Source organism: Microcaecilia unicolor, chromosome 2 (assembly GCF_901765095.1).
Source record: "Microcaecilia unicolor chromosome 2, aMicUni1.1, whole genome shotgun sequence".
NCBI lineage: Eukaryota > Metazoa > Chordata > Amphibia > Gymnophiona > Siphonopidae > Microcaecilia > Microcaecilia unicolor.
Window position 1 is genome coordinate 150,932,167 of NC_044032.1, and position 19,497 is coordinate 150,951,663.

General features: G+C 42.5%; 1 protein-coding gene across 1 annotated transcript; it reads right to left on the minus strand.

Moving 5' to 3' along the window:
* Window positions 1-2,916: 2,916 nt before the first annotated feature.
* Window positions 2,917-18,546, minus strand: GLRX (glutaredoxin). The gene is made up of 3 exons (XM_030192320.1): window positions 18,251-18,546; window positions 4,746-4,862; window positions 2,917-3,166 (listed from the first exon to the last, which is right to left on the minus strand). Exons 1-2 carry the CDS (start codon window positions 18,455-18,457, stop codon window positions 4,749-4,751), a joined length of 321 nt encoding a protein of 106 aa, XP_030048180.1. The 5' UTR covers window positions 18,458-18,546; the 3' UTR covers window positions 2,917-3,166; window positions 4,746-4,748.
* Window positions 18,547-19,497: the final 951 nt, after the last annotated feature.

Below are 19,497 nucleotides of genomic sequence, written 5' to 3' on the forward strand. Positions count from 1 at the left end.
CTAGATTTAGCCATTAGCTGATGTCCCTATAGTACAGGCACACATATTTAGGTTTGAGATCTTTTGATAACAAAGTGCAATATATGCCAGCAAAAAAAAAAAAAAAATGGTTGTTAAAAATTTAGCACCGTCGGTATAATCACCCAAGATGACAAGTGCTAAAAATACAATATTAGAAAAAAATTAATTTAGGACTTCTTGTTCAGTTATGTCCAGCACGGAAAGGCTAGAGAGTCTGGTGCCAGAGCCATCCCTGGTTCTTCATGTTACACAATACCAGCACTACTAAAAAGGGTGATCACCTACAGTGTTGCAAATTGTAACACTGGTATCTTCAAAAATCCAGCTAGTTACAGTGGAAGGGTAGTATGCGATGCTTATGAGGACAGTGGGCTCCAAGCTGAATAGGCTAGTTAGAATAACTTGTGACTATAGTACAGTCTTTATCTGACCTTTGCTAATCTGACCATCTGGCATATCCAAAAGACCCCCCCCCCCCCCGGCAACATCGTGTTGCTGTTAAGTGTGCAGGTTCTCTTCCTGGTTTCACATGTTGCTGGTGTTAACAAGCAAGACTGTATTTTAATACAGATACTGTAAAAAAAAAAAAAAAAAAAAAGGAAAAAAGGAGATAGCATGTGTATGGTTTGGAACCCTTGTGTACATGAGCTGGATAGAATGTGTGATGATATTAAGGAAACTGTGTAAGTGAGGACAAAGAAGGAAAGTTTGTGTTTACAGGGATGGGGAAAAAAAAAAACGTTGGGAAAGTAGTTTCTTTTATTCTGTTGAGGTTAAGAGTTCTTTATAGGGGTGAAGAGCTGATACAAAGAACAAAACTTCCTTAAAGGATATAGTTGAGTGCTAATAGGAAAAGCTATTGAATTAAAGATTTCTATGTATATATATAAAAAAAAAAAAAAAAAAAAAAATCAGCTGGTGTGAGGAGTTGGGGAAAGTTTTCTTTAAAAAAAACAAAACAACAATTGACCCAGAGAGGAATAACTGCTTTTTTAAATTTCTGGTAATTTTCCTGGGTATGAGGGGGAAAAATAAAGCAGTAATCAGTTTAGAATATTCAGCGCTGTAGCGTGCTGAGGAGAAGCTGCAGGCAGCTCTAGAATGTTGGAGTCAGCTTAATGAGCAGAGTTGAAACAGATCAGTGGTACCCTTTAATAAATCCTGATGAATTTTTAAATAGGAGGAAAAAAACCTCAAATTATAAGGGAACACTCCTTCGTTGATACCACCAACATTAGGGAGGTCCCTTAAATCATCATGGGTAAAAAAAAAAACCCTCCTATTTTTCTGTTTCAAAAAATATATATTGGCTTTTGCTCTAATACTTCAAACAACAAAACAGTCTATAAATATAGTACGGATCAATTGAAAAGATAAGTGCAATCTACAGTCAACTGGACACCTCCTACGGCCCGACTTTGGCCTCAGTTTCGAATCCTTCCTCAGGGTCCGTGGTGTCTGACTATCAAATAAAGCAGACTGATAGAGCACTTTATTTGATCAGTCAGACACCACGGACCCTGAGGAAAGATTCGAAACTGAGGCCAAAGTCGGCCCGTGGGAGGTGTCCAGTTGACTGTAGATTGAAAAGATAAGTGCAATCGATCTGTACTATATTTATAGACGGTTTCATTGTTTGAAGTATTAGAGCAAAAGCCAATATTTTTTGAAACAGAAAAATAGGAGGTTTTTTTTTTTTTTTTTTACCCATGATTTAAGGGACCTCCCTAATGTTGGTGGTATCAACGAAGGAGTGTTCCCTTATAATTTGAGGGTTTTTTTCCTCCTATTAAAAAAATCAGGATTATTAAAGGGTATCATTTTTTTTGTTATGTGTACCATTGATGTGTTTAGATATCCAACTGAGCTCTCTCTCTCTAGATTTAGATTGGTCTACAGAGTTGAAACAGCACAGAAGATTCAGGGCTGCACAAAAAAAATAAGAGATGCTTGAGCGAAGTGCTGAGAATTGTGTGATGACTTAACATGTTTAGGTTATGAATGCTTAAGTTAAGGTGTAAGAGATTTTGTGTGTTGCAGTATTGAATTGAGCGTGACAGTGAATTGTTTACAATACATAAAAAGTACAGGGACGCATAATTATATTTTCCTAAATAGTTAGTTTACACGGCTTTTCTGCCTAAGAAGTCACTGCATCAGTTGCACTCACAGGGAGACAGGGTATTTCCTCTTTGATTTGTTTGAGAAAGGTTAGTAGGTTCTGAGAGCACCATAGAGGAAGGAGGATCCAGAGACGAAATCGTCCAGCTGCTGAAAATCGAAAGGTACCCATTGCAAGAAAGCGCCTGAGCCGGTGAAGTTTTTTTTGTTGTTGTTGTGTGCACACAATGATTTTTAAGAAAATTATTTTTTTACTGTGTTAGAAATGAACATTGAGCTGAATGATACTTATGTGAAGAGAAATACCACGTACCTGTCAGAGAACAGGAAAAATTGAATTAGCATTGAGTGTGTTAGAATAAAACATTGTGTTAGAAAGGATCAAAATGGAATATTACAATAATTTCTATTAGTTTAATTTCAATGAACGTTAATTTGCAATATTTTCCTTGCTTTGTTGAAGGTTCAAATAGTGGGGAGGGGCACTGTGTCATTCCTAGAATTGGTCCCTACAAGTATTCACTCTATGACCTCAGAGGCTACAATACCCTTTGCCTGTTCTTCATGCACATAGTATGTTTACTCTGCATTTTTAAGGCATCACCATAGTTTTTTGGATTATCCGACAACAGTTCAGTCCAGTTTATATCAAATAATATAGACTGTACTTATTACCTTCACAATCAGGATGGGTTCTGAGTTAAATCATGCGAGTGCTGACATCTGCAGCCCTAATGGAACTAGACAATTACAAAGGTTGACAATTCAAGTTAGCAAAGTTATGTTTGATATTTACCTTTTCTCACAGTTGTTAACAGTTGAAATGAAGAACTTTAAAAAGTTACAAATACTGAACAGATTAATATTACAGAGGCGAGGGGATAAATACTGGGGCTTTACAGATGACTAGGCAGAAATGTCAGTTTTAAGGAAATAAACATTCTTCTTTAGTATCATGCAGAAACTTGCAGGCTCTAGACTGGAAACTCATTCCCAAGGGATCACAGTTTGAATCTTCTGCAGCCTGAAAAATTAAATACACTTTGTAAGATGATTTACAGTATGCTAAAAGCTTGGTACTTACACTACAATCCTACCTGGCTCACTACCATTATAGAAAGACCTTTCTGGATTCCTTTATGCACTTTTTAAAATAAATCTGGACATGAAAGATTGATCTTTAATCAAGAACAGAATGTGTGCTTTGAAGGGACTTGCCCCCTAATTCTATAGCCTTAGCAGCTAAGTACTTGTGGGAATTTTTTTGTCTAGTGCTGTAGCAAGTTAATAAAAGCAGCAGACGCCATAGCGAGTAATGCACTGTGGAAGATTCACAGGTCAGCATTAAGCTTAATTGACTTTTGTTACAGCACTAGACATTGAGTTGTGTATATTGACCCATGAGGCAGGCAGCTGTGTCTGCCGAAACATTGTCCATGTCAAGTCTTCTCGTTTTGGCACTTGACTAAATCTGCTTTAAGCTACATCTCCCTGAGAGACAGAAACGGAGAATGACAAAATGAATACATTGATAAGAACAACTTAAAAAAGGCATTTTTTTTTAATGGTTCTGGATATCAGATTACCTATGTTGTGAGCAAGGAAGTAGAGGGTTCAAGACTGGATGTATTGGCATACTAGCAAAAAGGATCAACAAGAGAACAGAAATTGGAGACCAGCCAGTCTTGAGTCTAAGGAAGATATTTGTGCTGTGTTCAAGGCCCCTCTTGGAGCCAGGGGAAGAGAACACTACTACTACAAATCATTTCTATAGCACTACCAGTCATACACAGCGCTTCACAATTGAAAAAAAAAAAAAAAAAAAAAAATTTGGCACAATACATTTTTCAGAACAGTAAATGGTTCACAAAGTAAAGATCTACAACAGCCAACCTTAAGCAAGGAATGTAAACATGGGTGTGTATATTAAATAAAATATATGTTAGTTTTAGAATTTATATAGAATTAGTTTCGTAAATATAGTAGAAATTCATGCTAGAACTGACTGGTGCTAAAAAGTTACAAAAGAAAGGCTGGCTTACTAAGGATTCTCTCTCCATGGGAAAGAAAACTTGATAAATTATACCCTGGTTAGATTGTTTTTACGTTTTTGTACTTTGGAGAATGTGCTGTTCTATCCTATTTTTAATGGATTTTTTTTTTTTTTTGTATTTTTCTTGTTTGCACTATAAACCTCTGTGATCTTATGTATTTAAGCTTAGCGGTATAGCAAATAAAACAAACTATAGTTCAAGTCAAACATGTGTGCACCTTAAATAACATAGCAACATGTTTTTGTCCTGTGTATTTAGACTTCAGTGTTCTAGGCATGCACTCTTCATTCTATCTTTTATTCTATGGGCCAGAATTAAAATTTTGCATAAATATCACTATAGAGGTAGAGAGAAGTTTGCTACTAGAAAGCATAAGCAGGCTCCATCCCCTGCAGGCTCTCAAAATTTACTTAGACCCATCTAAATACATTTTGGAAAAACACTTGCTTAATAGCCATTCCATTGCCATTTGCCTAATGCATGGATGTGCAACTCAGACAAGTACTGGTATTCTGTATTTAAAAAGTCTTATTCTAATCACACGCTCACATGTCATTGTAGGGCTCCAATGGACTGCAATATTCCTTCAAGACGTCCACTGTTGGCTAGTGAAGTCAGATCCGAACATCCACCAATACATTTGTCGCCAATATAGACACGGGGAACCTTAAAAAAAAAAAGAAAAAGTACATAAGTATTGCCATACAAACCAAAGGTCCACCAAGCCTTCCAGGTCACAAGTACCTGGCAAGATCCCAAAACAGTACAATACATTTTATGCTGCTTATTATAGAAATAAGCAGTGGATTTTCCCCAAGTCCTTATGGACATTTCCTTTAGGAAGCCATCCAAACCTTTTTTAAACCCCTCTGAGCTAACCGTTTTTACTACATTCTCTGGCAACAAATTCCAGAGTATAATTACACAATGAGTGAAGAAATATTTTCTCCGATTCATTTTAAATTTACTACCTTTCTAGCTTCATTGCATGCCCCCTAGTCCTAGTATTTTTGGAAAGAGTAAATGAGTCACATCTACCCGTACCACTCCACTCATTTTATAGACCTCTATCATAGCTCCCCTCAGCCATCTGTTCTCCAAGCTGAAGAGCCCTAGTCGCTTTAGCCTTTCCTCATAGGGAAGTTGTCCCATCCCCTTTATCATTTTCATTGCCCTTCTCTGTAACTTTTCTAATTCCACTATATCTTTGAGACGCGGTGACCAGAATTGAACACAATATTTGAGGTGCGGTCGTACCATGGAGCGATACAAAGGCATTATAACATCCTCATTTGTTTACCAATACTTTCCTACTAATACCTAAAAGTCTATTTGCTTTCTTAGCCGCTGCCCACTAAGCAGAAGGTTTCAACATATCAATGATGATGCCTAGATCTCTTTTGTTCCCTAATCCAGCCTCAGCCCTCTCCTGTGAGCTGGCTGACTAACCTAATCTCCAATGCCCGGCTTGTCTTAATGACAGATGCAGCCCATTCCAAAACAGCCTCATTCATTCTTCAGAAAGATGTTCAAGTGTTAAGGGATACTGCAAAGATTTAACAGTGTCGATGCAGCAGAATGCCACCTCAATCCACTGGCCTAACTCCTGTGCAAGAGAGATAAGTGCTCTCCTTAGGATCCAACAGGCTCCCTGATGTTCTGGATCTTAATTAAAAAAAAAAAAAAAAAAAAAAAAAAAAAACAAACAAACCTGTTCACTACCACACTTTGTTCCACTAGAAGTGAGTATTCAACAGAATTCTTCCAACATGGAATGAATTCCCTTAGGAGGGCGTTTCATATTAGTTCAATAAAAATCAGCAAGGAAAGTGTTGTTCCTGCTTCAGCCAAGTAAAAGCACATCAGATGTATTCAGGATGCTAATTTAGAGAGGCCCACAGGTTTCTCTTGCTGGACCAATTCAAGTTCTCCTAAAGGAGCAGCAACTTTGTATGTGGCAAGTCCACCTACTATTCAGCCCATCTCCAAAAGGTGAGTGAGAAAAAGGGCCTAGCTGACTCCTGGTTTCAATTAGAGCCAGTTCTCGCATGCTGAAGAAAGCAAGGAAGTGGAGAGAATTTTTATACATATCCCCGACAAAGACCCTAGTCTCCTAGATCTCCTGGGTAAGAAAAGTCTTCCAAGGGGTGAAGCTTTTTTTTTTTCCTTTATTTTTATGAGCTCAATACACAAAAGTAAACAGTACATGCCGCAAAGGCAAACTTTCAACATATAACGTAAATAAAGTTATGCAAGTAGCTTCAAGACGTAATATTTTCTGCATTGAGTTTTTCTTACCCTTCCCTCTCAATCATTCACTCATACAGCCTTCCACTTATACAAACCATATCTCTCCTGTCACGCTCCATCCAACCCACACATCCCCTCCCCCCCTCTCTCCATTCGCTTGAGGTAATCTCATTAGGCAAGTATGCCTATACACTTGTCCCACAACCGAGCGTAATAGCGGTTAGCTAGTCTAGGAGAGTTAGAGTAGGCCCACCTTTCACAATTACCACTTCCCTCATTTTTGCCCTCCACACCTCCCCTGACACCACATCAGCAGAGATCCAGGAGTGCAATACAGCCTTCCGAACCAGGAGCAGAGACAAAGGAATCGCCTACAAGGCAGTGTCAGCCCCTGGGTTAGTAACAGAGACTGATTCCCCAACAGAAGCTAACAGCACACATCAGTCTACCAACCATACAGGATACAATGACCCTCGGATTCTATGATTTGAGTTGTGTGCTCAAATTTACATGCATAACTTGATTCATGAGTCAATTAGTGCTGATAATTGGGCAACAAGCAATTATCAGCACTAACTAACAAGTGGTACACACGCATCTTTTTAGGTATATTTCAGTGGTTCCCAAACCTGGTCCTGGAGGCACCCCAGGCAGTTAGGTTTTCAGGATATCCACAATGAACATTCATGAGATAGATTTGCATCTCATGAACATTCTCATTGTGGGTATCCTGAAAACCTGACTGGCTGGGGTGCCTCCAGGACCAGGTTTGGGAGGTGCATGTATTCTAGTGTGTGGATCAAAAAAGAAAGTATGGCCATGAGGGGGGGGGGGGGCATTCCTAAAATGTATGCACGTTGCTGTCTTGGCTCAATTTTTATTTAATTCTGTAACAAAGTCACATTTAAGAATAAAACTGGATTATAAAAATCTATGTAAAACAAAAAAATAAAATAAAAAAGTAAACTCTACATAGTAACTGATAAAGAGATCAGTATACATAGAGGGGCATAATTGAACGAAAACGCCTATCTCCATGGGCGTTTATCTCCGAGAACGAGTCCGTGAAGGGGTGGACCGAACCGTATTTTGGGAAAAAATAGACGCCCCTGTTTTATTCAACAATGTGTGAGCTGGGCGTTTTTGTTTTTCAGCGATAATGGAAAATGAAAGCGCCCAGCTCAAAAACGAATAAATCCAAGACATTTATTCGTGGGAGGGGCCAGGATTCGTAGTGCACTGGTCCCCCTCACATGCCAGGACATCAACCGGGCACCCTAGGGGGCACTTTTACAAAACCAAAAAAACAGGTAAAAGAGCTCCCAGGTGCATAGCACCCTTCCCTTGTGTATTGAGCCCCCCCAAATCCCCCTCAAAACCCACTGCCCACAAGTCTACACCATTACTATAGCCCTAAGGGGTGAAGGGGGGCACCTACATGTGGGTACAGTGGGTTTGGGGGGGTTGGACGACTAATAAGCATTAAGCAGCACAATTGTAACAGGTAGGGGGGATGGGCCTGGGTCCACCTGCCTGAAGTCCACTGCACCCCCTAACTCCTCCTCCAGTGACCTGCATACTGCTGCCAGGGAGCTGGGTATGACATTTGAGGGTGAAAATAAAAAGTTGTGAAACATCATTTTTTTGTGGTGGGAGGGGGTTAGTGACCACTGGGGGAGTCAGGGGAGGTCATCCCCGATTCCCTCCAGTGGTCATCTGGTCATTTAGGGCACTTTTTGGGGCTTTATTCGTGAAAAAACAGGGTCCAGGAAAAGTGTCCTAAATTCTAGCTAAAAACGCATACTTTTTTCCCATTATCGGTGAAATGCGCCCATCTTTGTTCGGCAGATAACCACACCCCAGTTCCGCCTTCGCCACACCTCTGACACGCCCCCATCAACTTTGTCCGCATCCGCGACGGAGTGCAGTTGAAAACGTCCAAAAATCGGCTTTCGATTATACCGCTTTATTCGTTTTTGTGAGATAAACGTCCATCTCCCGATTTAGGTCGGAACTTGGGCGTTTTTCTCATTCGATTATAAGCAGGTTAGACTCCTACAATACAGCAGCCTGAAATCATGTCCATAATTAAAGATTACCAGAGCACCTCAGTTATGAAATTACAGGAGAGTTTATAAACTGGAACTCTGGTCTTAAAAACAAAACAAAAACAACCAAAAACCAGCCCATCTATTACAGAAGAACTGAGAAATCTAGTGTGATAGGAGGACAAACAAGGGTACAGTACCAGCAAAAACAGACAAGTAGGGATTGGGGGGAGTCTGGAGTTAAATGTTTTAGTGCAACCCTCTATCATAAGTTACTTTTAAGTATATGTCAATTTTGAACAGCTAGTAACTTATTTGTAGTTACTGATTTTATTTAATTTTTTGAAAATAATCGTGCTAACTTCTGAAATAGATATTTACAAATAATGAAGGAAACAACAGTGTACATCCGAAATCACAAAATGGGTAAGAAAACAGTATAATTGAGAATTAAATCTTCTCTAAACTAGGAAAGATAAAGAAAAAGGAAGACTTATGTTCCACTCTACTAGTGAGATTACATACAGAGCTAAACCAGTCCCAAGGGAGAGGAAATAGCAATCAGAGTTGGAACCACTCTAGCATCTAACAAGTTTTGCAAGTGCAATGGTTCAACAAAAACATTACCTTGATATTTCACAATATATTTACAGTGAAACTGAAGGAAATAAAGTTGCACTCAGAGCTAACATATTGCCAAAAAGGCTTTACACCTGTTGTGTTACTCTGGATAAAAATCAGGAAAAACCAACACACTTAAAACCACAAAATTTAGTCTCCTTATAACAAAACTACAGTCAAATAACTCAGTTCCTAAGGTGAAAGTTACAGTCAATGTTGCCTTTAGCAGACATTACAGATTTGAGAGTTTTCCAAAAAAAGAGCCATCAGATCTAAGATAGCAGTTTCAATCCTTTTGCCTTCTTTCCCACCAGTTCCATGGTAACATAGAAAGCCCTTGTAAGAGGGGCAGACATTAAAGAAGACTTTGGGGGAAGTAAAAAAATCTGAAATTTAACCTCCTAAGTTTTCCATCACTTCCATTTTTTTGTGGTACCCAGTTCTTATTGTTAATTCTTGCTGACAATCTTCATTTATACTTTCCAGTATGTTCCCCCCCCCCCCCCCCCTCCCCAAGAGTTTGATGCCGGCCTTCTTGGTTTCAAGAGAAGAAAGTAAACTTCCCAATTTCATCTAAGTGCCGAGTCGCTGAGCATTCCATATTTTTTGATAGAGTCCATGACTTTGGCTGAGTTGACTCATTTCTCCTCAGCTAAGTAGCTGAAGTTCACGCTAAACCCTCAACTGATAACAAAATACCTGAAACCACAATCTTTTCCAATCTCCTCTCTTGCCTCATCAGGTTGGGGGGTGGGGTTTGGATCTTGAGGTGGTAGCATCTTCTCTGCTGAAAAGGTTCCATCAATACCAGCAGCCACTTCTACATCAAAGGCTTCTGGTAATCCTTCCAGCATGACCAAGAAACCAAGTCTCAGACGAGTCTTGCATTGTATGGGACTCCAAGAAGTTTCCAATACCACCGGGATGGTTCCTCCAAATGCTATTCTAGTGTCACTGAACTCAGAAACAAAGGAGCAGATGTAGCAAAGCTCCAGATTGACGACTGGACCAAGAGTGGGGTTAAGCTAGATGCATATGGGTAGGTGGTCACCTTCACTCGCCTCTTTTTTTCCCCATCTTTTGATCACTTCCCTCTTTTTCCCCATCTTTTGACGGTTGGAACTCTGGAGCTCCGTCAGCATCTGACCTTCCTGATGCCATCTTGGTTGCAGTTAATGATTTTAGCTAGCTGGAATTCAGTCACAACAGCATATGGACTATCCTACAAAAGGACTGACTAAAATCCACTATCTAGAACAGCAATCCTTCTAGCAGTAGAAAACCTTCAGTGTAAGAGTCAAGATCATGGCTGAATAAAGCAGATGGCACATGGACTGGGGGGGGGGGGGGGGAGATCCTCCAGTGACAGCTGTTCTGAGGGGTTCCCACAATACTGTTACCCTGACTGCTCAGGCACATTAAGTATATGCAACTAAAAAACAAACAAAAAAAAGTGTACCCCCACCCACATGCATTGCCTATTCCTGCTCTCCAGCAGCTCTCTATAGCACTCTCCAACTCTATCCCAGCTGGTCCCTATCCCATCCATCAGCCTTCACCATCCTGTTGCCACTTCCAACCCCTTCAAGCAAGATACCCCCCCCCCCCCCTTTAAAGTTGGCAATGCCACCTCTGGGACAGGTGTTCTGTTCCTTTAGCATCATATGAGCTGCTCAGGAGCCACCTCCCACACTGCTCTCAGTCTTGTGTGATTAGTGAAGGAGTTTGGGCAACACATAGTTCAAACTTAGGAGCGCTGAATGATGGAGGTAGAAAGCTGAATAACCAATATAGGGAGGATGGAAGAGAAGAGTAGTCAAAGAGTTGCAGTTAGTTAATTGGGGGGGGGGGGGGGGGTCCTACAGTTTCTGAAGGCTAACCCCCCCCCCTCTCCCACCCACACTCAAACACTGATATTCTGCGAGACAAACAGCAACATAAAGGGTAAAAGGGTCATGATTTGATATACCGCCTCTCTGTAGTATGCCCAAAGCGGTTCACATTTTATTATGCAGGTACTTTCCCTGCTTCTACTGGACTCACAATCTAGGTTTTTGTACACGAACGAGGCAGTGGAGGGGCAAAGTGCTTTGATGACCTAAATTTGCCAGAAAACACAATGTATTTTCAAAACACATATTGCCCTGCTCCTCAGGAGAGAAATATTGTGCGAGACGTCATTCAAGTAAAGAAAGAAGTATGGGTCTGAAGCTTGCTGTTTTATCTTGACAGGGGACCATATTCAACCGATTCATTAGAACTAAAGGCAAAAAGCCTCTCAGATAACCCTGACACACTGTACCCTCTTCTAAGGCACTGCTTTTGGCTCCTAGCCACTACTCAATTTGCCCTCCCCTTGTTCCTTCTTACCCAGTACTTCCCTTGTCCTTAATTGGTTTTTGAGCAGGGTCTGTCTCTCTCTAAGTTGGATGTTCAGCACTGCGTGCATCTGGTAGCGCTATACAAATGTTAATAATAAATTACTATTATTATTTGCTTAAGGGTGCGGTTCCTAGTAGTCTAAGGTGGTACAGAGAATGGTAACCAGAAATTGTTCATGTGCATACCTAAGAGACTTCAGGTGTGGGATAATTGAAATCTATGCTTGTGCTTAGTTTTACAAGACTCTGAAAAGCAGGCTCAGCTAGGACAGGACATCACAGGCTCTGTTTTTGCTCTCTGCCATCCATTGGTCCTCCTTCCAACTCAACACCCAGCCACACAGTTGAAAGGAAAATGTAAACTGTAACAGCAGTCCACTGGACTGACAGGACATTACAGGATTCAGTAATTGGGTCAAAGAATAGAAACCTGGTAGTCCCAACACAACACCTCTCACTCCAGCTAAAAGGAGCCCCGCATCTCCCAACACATTCCCCATAGAGGCACTAGAGGCTTAGTGGCCTCAAAACACCTTCATATCCCCTTTGTACTATGCCCAACTGCTTTCTCCTTTGTCATCCTTGTACTCCATCCCTCGTCTTCAATCCTTCACCTTACACTCTTATCCCGATATCCCTTTACCTCCCATCTTCTCCTCCTGTTGCCACACTGTTCCTACCCTGACCCCATCCCACAATCTCCCCTCTGTCCTATCCCTTTGCTCTTGTGCCCTGACTCTGCCTACCTCCACTTTCTCCCCTCTAACCTGTACTTCATTCCCTTCTATTCTTCTTGCCATTCCAAACTGTCCCCTTTTGCCCCGTATCATTCCAAGCCCCCACGCCAGTGGCGTAGACACAGGTGGGCCTGGGCCCACCCACTTAAGGCTCAGGCCCACCTAATAGTAGCACACATTTAGCGGTAGCTGGTGGGGATTCCAAGCTCCGCCAGCTGAAGACTTCGCCCTGATGGTAACGAAAATGCTACTCTCCATGATACCGGCACCTGCACATGCTCAGTTTTCAGTGCATGCCTGCTGCAGACTGCCAAGGTAGAAAGAAACGTTTTCCTGCCAACAGATATTTTTTTGGAGGTGGTGGGGGGGGGAGAGAACACTTGGTGCCCACCCAAAATCTGTTGTCTGGCTATGCCCCTGCCCCACGCTGACATTTCTACACCACTCTCCCTCTTTCCACCCTTTAATCTTCTTCTCTGTTGATTCTTAGGTTCTTTTCTGTCTCCCCTGTCCCTTCATCCTTTTGTATAGATTATACACCGTGTCGATATGCCATTGCTTTTGACTCGTAACCACTCGCCTCCACCTACCCTCCTCTCTTCCTTCCCGTTCACATTAATTGATTTGATTACTTTATTTATTTTTTGTCTATTAGATTGTAAGCTCTTTGAGCAGGGACTGTCTTTCTTCTATGTTTGTGCAGCACTGCGTATGCCTTGTAGCGCTATAGAAATGCTAAATAGTAGTAGTTCATAAGAGGTGATATAACAGTCCCTTCTCCTCTTGCCTCTACGATTAAGACTCGGATCAGTTCTAGAAGCAGCAGCAGAACAGACTATAGCACTAAAACTTAAAGGGATGCTGAGCAAACAACCAGATTCTCTTCTACCAGATCCTATATTGGAGCTCTGTCCAGAGGAAGCACTTTTTCTAGAGCCAATGCTGTACTTAAAAAGCAGGGGCTTAGTCAGTGCTGTTTGTAAGTTTTTTTTGTGTGTGTGTGGGAGGGGGCATCAGTATTAGACTAATATGTATTACCAGGGTCAGCCTCATGCTTAACTGAGTCTGCTTTGCAACTGGCAGCTGACCAATAATGTAAAGCTTTCTTTTCCCTTTCCCTCTCCCTTACCCTTGGTACTTGTGCTCCTCATCACCGATGCTCTATACTCCTCCCTCTGCACCACCAGCTAGCACTTACATCATCTCTCTCTCATTCCATCTGAGATGGATGAAACCAGGGGCGTAGCCAGACCTCACGGTAGGAGAAGGCCAGAGCCCGAGGTCGGGGGCACATTTTGAGTGCCACCCCCCCCCCCCCCCGCCACACTTCGCCTCACCTCCTCCCCTCACAAATACCTTTGCTGGCGGGGGTCCCCAACCCCCACCAGCCAAACCAGGGACCTGGATGAAATTTGCAGGCCCCCATAGCTACGCCCTTGGATGAAACAAAGGCGAGAGAGAATAGCACCACTTTATTGCCTTTTCGGCAATTAAAGAATTCTGTTTAAATAAATAAGTCCCTGACACCTCATTTGAAGCCTTTAGTCCCAGGTAGGGGGGGGGGGGGCGCCAAACTGGTCTTCGCAGGCCCCACAAGTGCTAAGGCTGGACCTCTATGTTACATACATGCTAAGAGCAAGTACTTGACAAATTGGGTAGCTCATTTAGTAGATGGGGTCCAAACTTTACCTAAGCTCAGGATTAGTCTTGGTCAAAGAGATGGTGTAGTGCAGTGTTTCCCAAGTTAGTCCTGGAGTACCACTGCCAGTCAGGTTTTCAGGATATCCATGATTAATATGCATGAGAGATATTTGCATACAATGGAGGTAGTTTATGAAAATCATCTCATATATATTTATTGTGGATATCCTGAAAACTTGACTGACAAGGGGTACCCCAGGACTGACCTGGGAAACACTGGTACCCCAGACCAACTTGGGAACACTGGTGTAGTGGACCAGCTCAAGGTGAAACACTAAGCCCCTCCGAGGACTGGCAATATTCTTAAGGTAAAAGGCTAGAGTCTGTGATGACAGGTAAAAAGGACACAAGGTCTGTATTCATAGGAGAAGAAATGATTGAATCCAGTCCATAAACTAACAAGAATATTCTTCACCAAGTTCAATGGGACCAACTATGGTAGCACAGCAAAGGGCCCCAGATCTTACTCAGGAGCTCCGTCTCCAGCACCTGTTCCCAAACAGGAGAAGCTTGCAACAGAACTCATTAGTTTACTTGGAAAACCCAGAAAATGATGGAGAAACTAATTTCCATCCATGAAGTCTGGAGTTCCCCTTCCTCCCTCACAGAGTTTTATGCTTTTAACTTCCTCCTACAGACTCACCAGGAGGTATTTTCCCAGAAAGGGTGCTGGTTATTTGAAATGCTCTTCCATGCATTTCCATTCCAGATCTCTTGAAAACCTGACTGATGTGTCTCAGTCATGCCTGGAGGATCACTTCTCTAGAGGGTTTACACAGACACATGTATATTTTCAGCCCTTGCCAGTAGCTTCCGAGACCCTATATTTATTTTATACACACATGCATACACATCTGTTATCAGGCATGGCACACCCATATCTGGGACTACCTGGTCCTGTGCTACAATTGAGATATTATCACAGCACTCTACACCTACCAGACCCCTGGTACACTGTATCCAGAACAGGGGAGACCAAACATTTCTGCATATGCCTCTCTTTCTATCCACACCAGCAGGGAGTGCCTCATCTCCAAGTTTGTTTTTCTTCGTGGTGATACTGTCAGTCATGATACACCCTGTGCTATTTTCCATTTAAAAAAAAAAAATGAAATACCTGTTCATGCCAGCCAATTTGCAGGTTTCAGTTAGTAAGAAAACAGCAGCAATTTGCCATGTGGAGGGGCATAATCGAAAGGGGCGCCCAAGTTTTCCTGTAGACGTCCTGGCGAAGGGGCGGAGAAACCTGTATTATCGAAACAAGATGGGCATCCATCTTTCGTTTCAATAATACGGTCGGGGATGCCCAAATCGCAAAATTTAGCTCGACCTTAGAGATGGTCGTCCCCGATTTTTGGCGATAATGGAAACAGAGGACGCCCATCTCAGAAACGACCAAATCCAAGCTCTTTGGTTGTGGAAGGAGCCAGCATTCGTAGTGCACTGGTCCCCCTGACATGCCAGGACACCAACTGAGCACCCTAGGGGGCACTGCAGTGGACTTCACAAATTGCTCCCAGGTGCATAGATCCCTTACCTTGTGTGCTGAGCTCCCCAAAACCCACTCCCCACAACTATACACCACTACCATAGCCCTTATGGGTGAATAGGGGCACCTATATGTGAGTTCAGTGGGTTTCTGGTGGGTTTTGAAGGGCTCACATTTACCACCACAAGTGTAACAGGTAGGGGGGATGGGCCAGGGTCCACCTGCACCCACTAAAACTGCTCCAGGGACCTGCATACTGCTGTCATGGAGTTGGATATGATATTTGAGGCTGGAAAAATATTTTTAATTTTTTTTTTGAGGGTGGGAAAGGGTGACCAGTGGGGGAGTAAGGGGAGGTCATCCCCGATTCCCTCCGGTGGTTATCTGGTCATTTAGGGCACATTTTTATGGCTTGGTCATAAGAAAAAAAAAAGGACCAGGTAAAGTTGTCCAAGTGTTCGTCAGGGACAACCTTCTTTTTTCCATTATCGGTCAAGGATGCCCATGTGTTAGGCACACCCAAGTCCCGCCTTCGCTACGCCTCAGACATGCCCCCGTGAACTTTGGTCGTCCCTGTGATGGAAAGCAGTTGAGGACGCCCAAAATCGGCTTTCGATTATGCCGATTTGGGCGACCCTGTGAGGACGCCCATCTTGCAATGTGTGTCAAAAGATGGGCGCAATTCTCTTTCGAAAACAAGCCGAAAGTGTCTCAATTCTCTTCCTCCACAGTGTGAATGCTATACTGCTGCTCCTAGCTGCCTCCAGTCTTCAGATACAGAAGTGGCTGCATCTACCTCTCCCTCTTATTTGCATAGTCCTGACTGAGCAGGATGACTACAGGAAAACTGTGGGCTTAACCCAGCGATTAAACATTCTTCTTTTCTTGCCTAGAGATACTTGTGTAAAAGTGCTTCTACAAGGATCCTACCCAACTGCTCTCCCACACTGGTGAACTGAAATTTAGGGTTTTGTGTTTTGCAAGTGGAAGAAAGTGGTGTATAATCAGATACAGTAGCCTTTTGTCCCTGAAGGGCTCATAATTTAAGTTTGCACCTGGGACAATGGAGGACTAAATGCCTTGCTCAATAGTACAAGGAGATGCAGCCAGATTTTAACCCAGCTCCCCTGATTCTCAGCTCACTGCTCTAGACATTAGTCTACTCCTTAACTGCAAAGGAAAGCCAGACAGTGTCATACTTCCTCCATCATCTTAAGAGACTAAGAACATATATAGAAGTTTAGGCACTATGTGGCTTAAAGTCCCCCCAGAGGTTCCTAGAACAAAAACAGAAGCAGTAGCAACTTCAAACCTCCCCCCCCCCCCCCAAAAAAAAAGGGAGAAGGGGGCAGGGAATAAAAGAAGAGAACCAAGACTTCGTATTATTTTAAACATGTTGCTCCCAGTACAACCTATCAGTAAAGGCTGACCCCCCCCCCCCCTACTGCCTTCCAAGAGCAGTGCCCAACCATGAAGAATTTCTTTTTTTAAAAGTGATCCCTACTTGAAAAATAGAGAGGAATCATTTGAAACGTTTCCGACTCAATCACTCCTACTAAATTTTTTATTTTTGTTACATTTGTACCCCGTGCTTTCCCACTCATGGCAGGCTCAATGCGGCTTACATGGGGCAATGGAGGGTTAAGTGACTTGCCCAGAGTCACAAGGAGCTGCCTGTGCTTGAAGTGGGAATCGAACTCAGTTCCTCAGGACCAAAGTCCACCACCCTAACCACTAGGCCACTCCTCCACTCAAAGCTACATCAGGGCACTTTTTTTTTTTTTTTGGGGGGGGGGGGGGGTTGCTAGGATATCCAAGCAGCAGCTAGAGGCATTTTCTGCCAAGTCATTCATCCACTCCCTGTAGTGGACACTAGAAATAAGGGCTGGGTTGGACTATGAACTACTCTCTCCATCAACATCAAATCCTTGAATGTTAAGGGATCCTTTTACAAAGGCACAGTAAGCGCTGGCACGTGCTGAAAAGGACTTATTGCAGGACCATCCTGAAGTAATTTTGCAACCTGCACACAAACAAAGGGGTGTTTGGGTTTTTTTTTTCTTGCCAAGGGCATGTCTAGGAGGCAAAGAATCAGTTAGCAGGTCTGCATTCCCATGCACTAACTTATTCGACTGTGATAACAGGTGGTGGGAAGGGCTACCACATTAATCTTTTTTTTAATGGCCACATGCTCGTGGCAAAATAAGCACATAGCAATTAATTTGGAAAGTCGAAAGGAAAATCAGCTATTCCTCCTGTGGAGTTCAAAACGGTCTTAGCAGGTGGGAAAGGCCCAAAGGGTGTGCTAAAACCACTAGCACGGTTTAGTAAAAAAAAAGGGACCCTTAAGTGAACAAATACATTGTTTCCAGAGAGGAATAATATTAAGCTTAGCACTCAGAATCACTTCGGGAATTGGACCACTTCATTAAGTAGCTGGTTCTGTTCACTTTGAAGTCAAAGTCATCTTAAAGTCGACGTGGAAAACGAAATCTAAAATTAAATCCCAAACGGCAGCAATCTGTTATTTTTGGCACTGCGTCATCTAAACCAATGCCCACATTTCTTGCAAGACTCTCACATCCACTCCCCCTTTTCTGGGCTTTCCAATAAACATACGCAGCCTGTGTCCTAACTCAAGCTTTTCTGAAGTAGAGCGACACCACTCCCTGCTCTTCCCAGTCTTGATCAAAACATACACCACCGTTCCTTTCTCCGCTTATATTAACACAAACATGCAAGTAAGGTCAGACACCTCACAAGGGCATAATATGGCAGCCGCTTCCAAAAGCGTTTCTACTTTTAAAACATATATAGAAAGACTCACCGTTCTCTCTCCAGTTGTCTGGAAAAAATATTGCTGAATTTCATCCATGAAAGCTAGACTACTGATATCAATGAATTCCAGATGCCCCGGCTTGAACTTAAAGTTATTCAAAATCCCCTTTGCTGACGAACAGTAAGGGCAAGTAGGCTTGATAAAGACACTCACTTTGTCTTTCTGGATTTTAGCCACTACAAAATTCTGAGCCATTGTAAACTACGTCCTTGTGCTTCTCAGCTGCCCAACCCCAAAACTGTCAGCCTACGGTGAGGAAATCTGACACTGGCTTGATATAGTGAGGAGGATGCCGGACTCAGGAGGAGGGGCGAGACAGAGGGAGGGGAGAAAGGAGAGGGGCATGAGGATTGAGGAAGTGAAAGTGAGTGATCATTCCCTAAGTGGCAGGATTGAAAGAGGAAAGAGGCAGGCGAACGCAATTAGTATTTGTACAGCACAATAAGGTATGTATTTAACACTGCACAAGCCACATAGGAAAAGGTCCCTGCCCTAAAGAGCTTATTAAACTAATTAAGACAGACAAGTGAGAAGAATCGGAAAAGGTTTGGCTCAAGGTGGGTTAATAGATGACTTAATTAAATACTAACATAAGGAGCAGTTGAGCAGAGATCCTTTAGACGTGTCAAAAGCAGTGTTTCTCAAGCAAGGATGGACTACAGCTAAAACTCAGCCCTGGAACTGACAGCACATTGATCCAAATTCAGGCTGCGTGCTGGCCGGGGTGAATTCCGGCAGCCTGTTTGGCTCCTAACAGGATTGCTGCGTCTTCTGCTGTTTCTCAGAGTTGACAGATTGCCAGAGTATGAGTACACAGTTATACAGAATCATAAAGAAGGTCGTGGAAATACCGGTGACGTGACGGTATTCATAGCTGACTGCTCGCTCTGTGTGGGAGATGGGGTTAGTGTGTGTCACTACCAGTCACCAAACAGCCCAGATGAACTAGTCCTAGTTCAGGTTACCTTACCAGATAAAGCTGGCTCTAGGGCAGTAGAATTCACTCCCAGTCCTTCAGGACTACAAATAGGTCAGGTTTTCACAATATCCTCTATGTGAGAGAAATTTGCATACAATGCAAATTCAATGATGTAAAGATACTGAATCATTGAATTACATCATCAAAACCTTTACTAATCAACTTTATTAATATATTAAACAAACTTGTATTTTAAAATCTGGCTGAGCCACAGAGGTAAGGTAAACTGTACTGTTATTTCCTGCATAGGTTATAA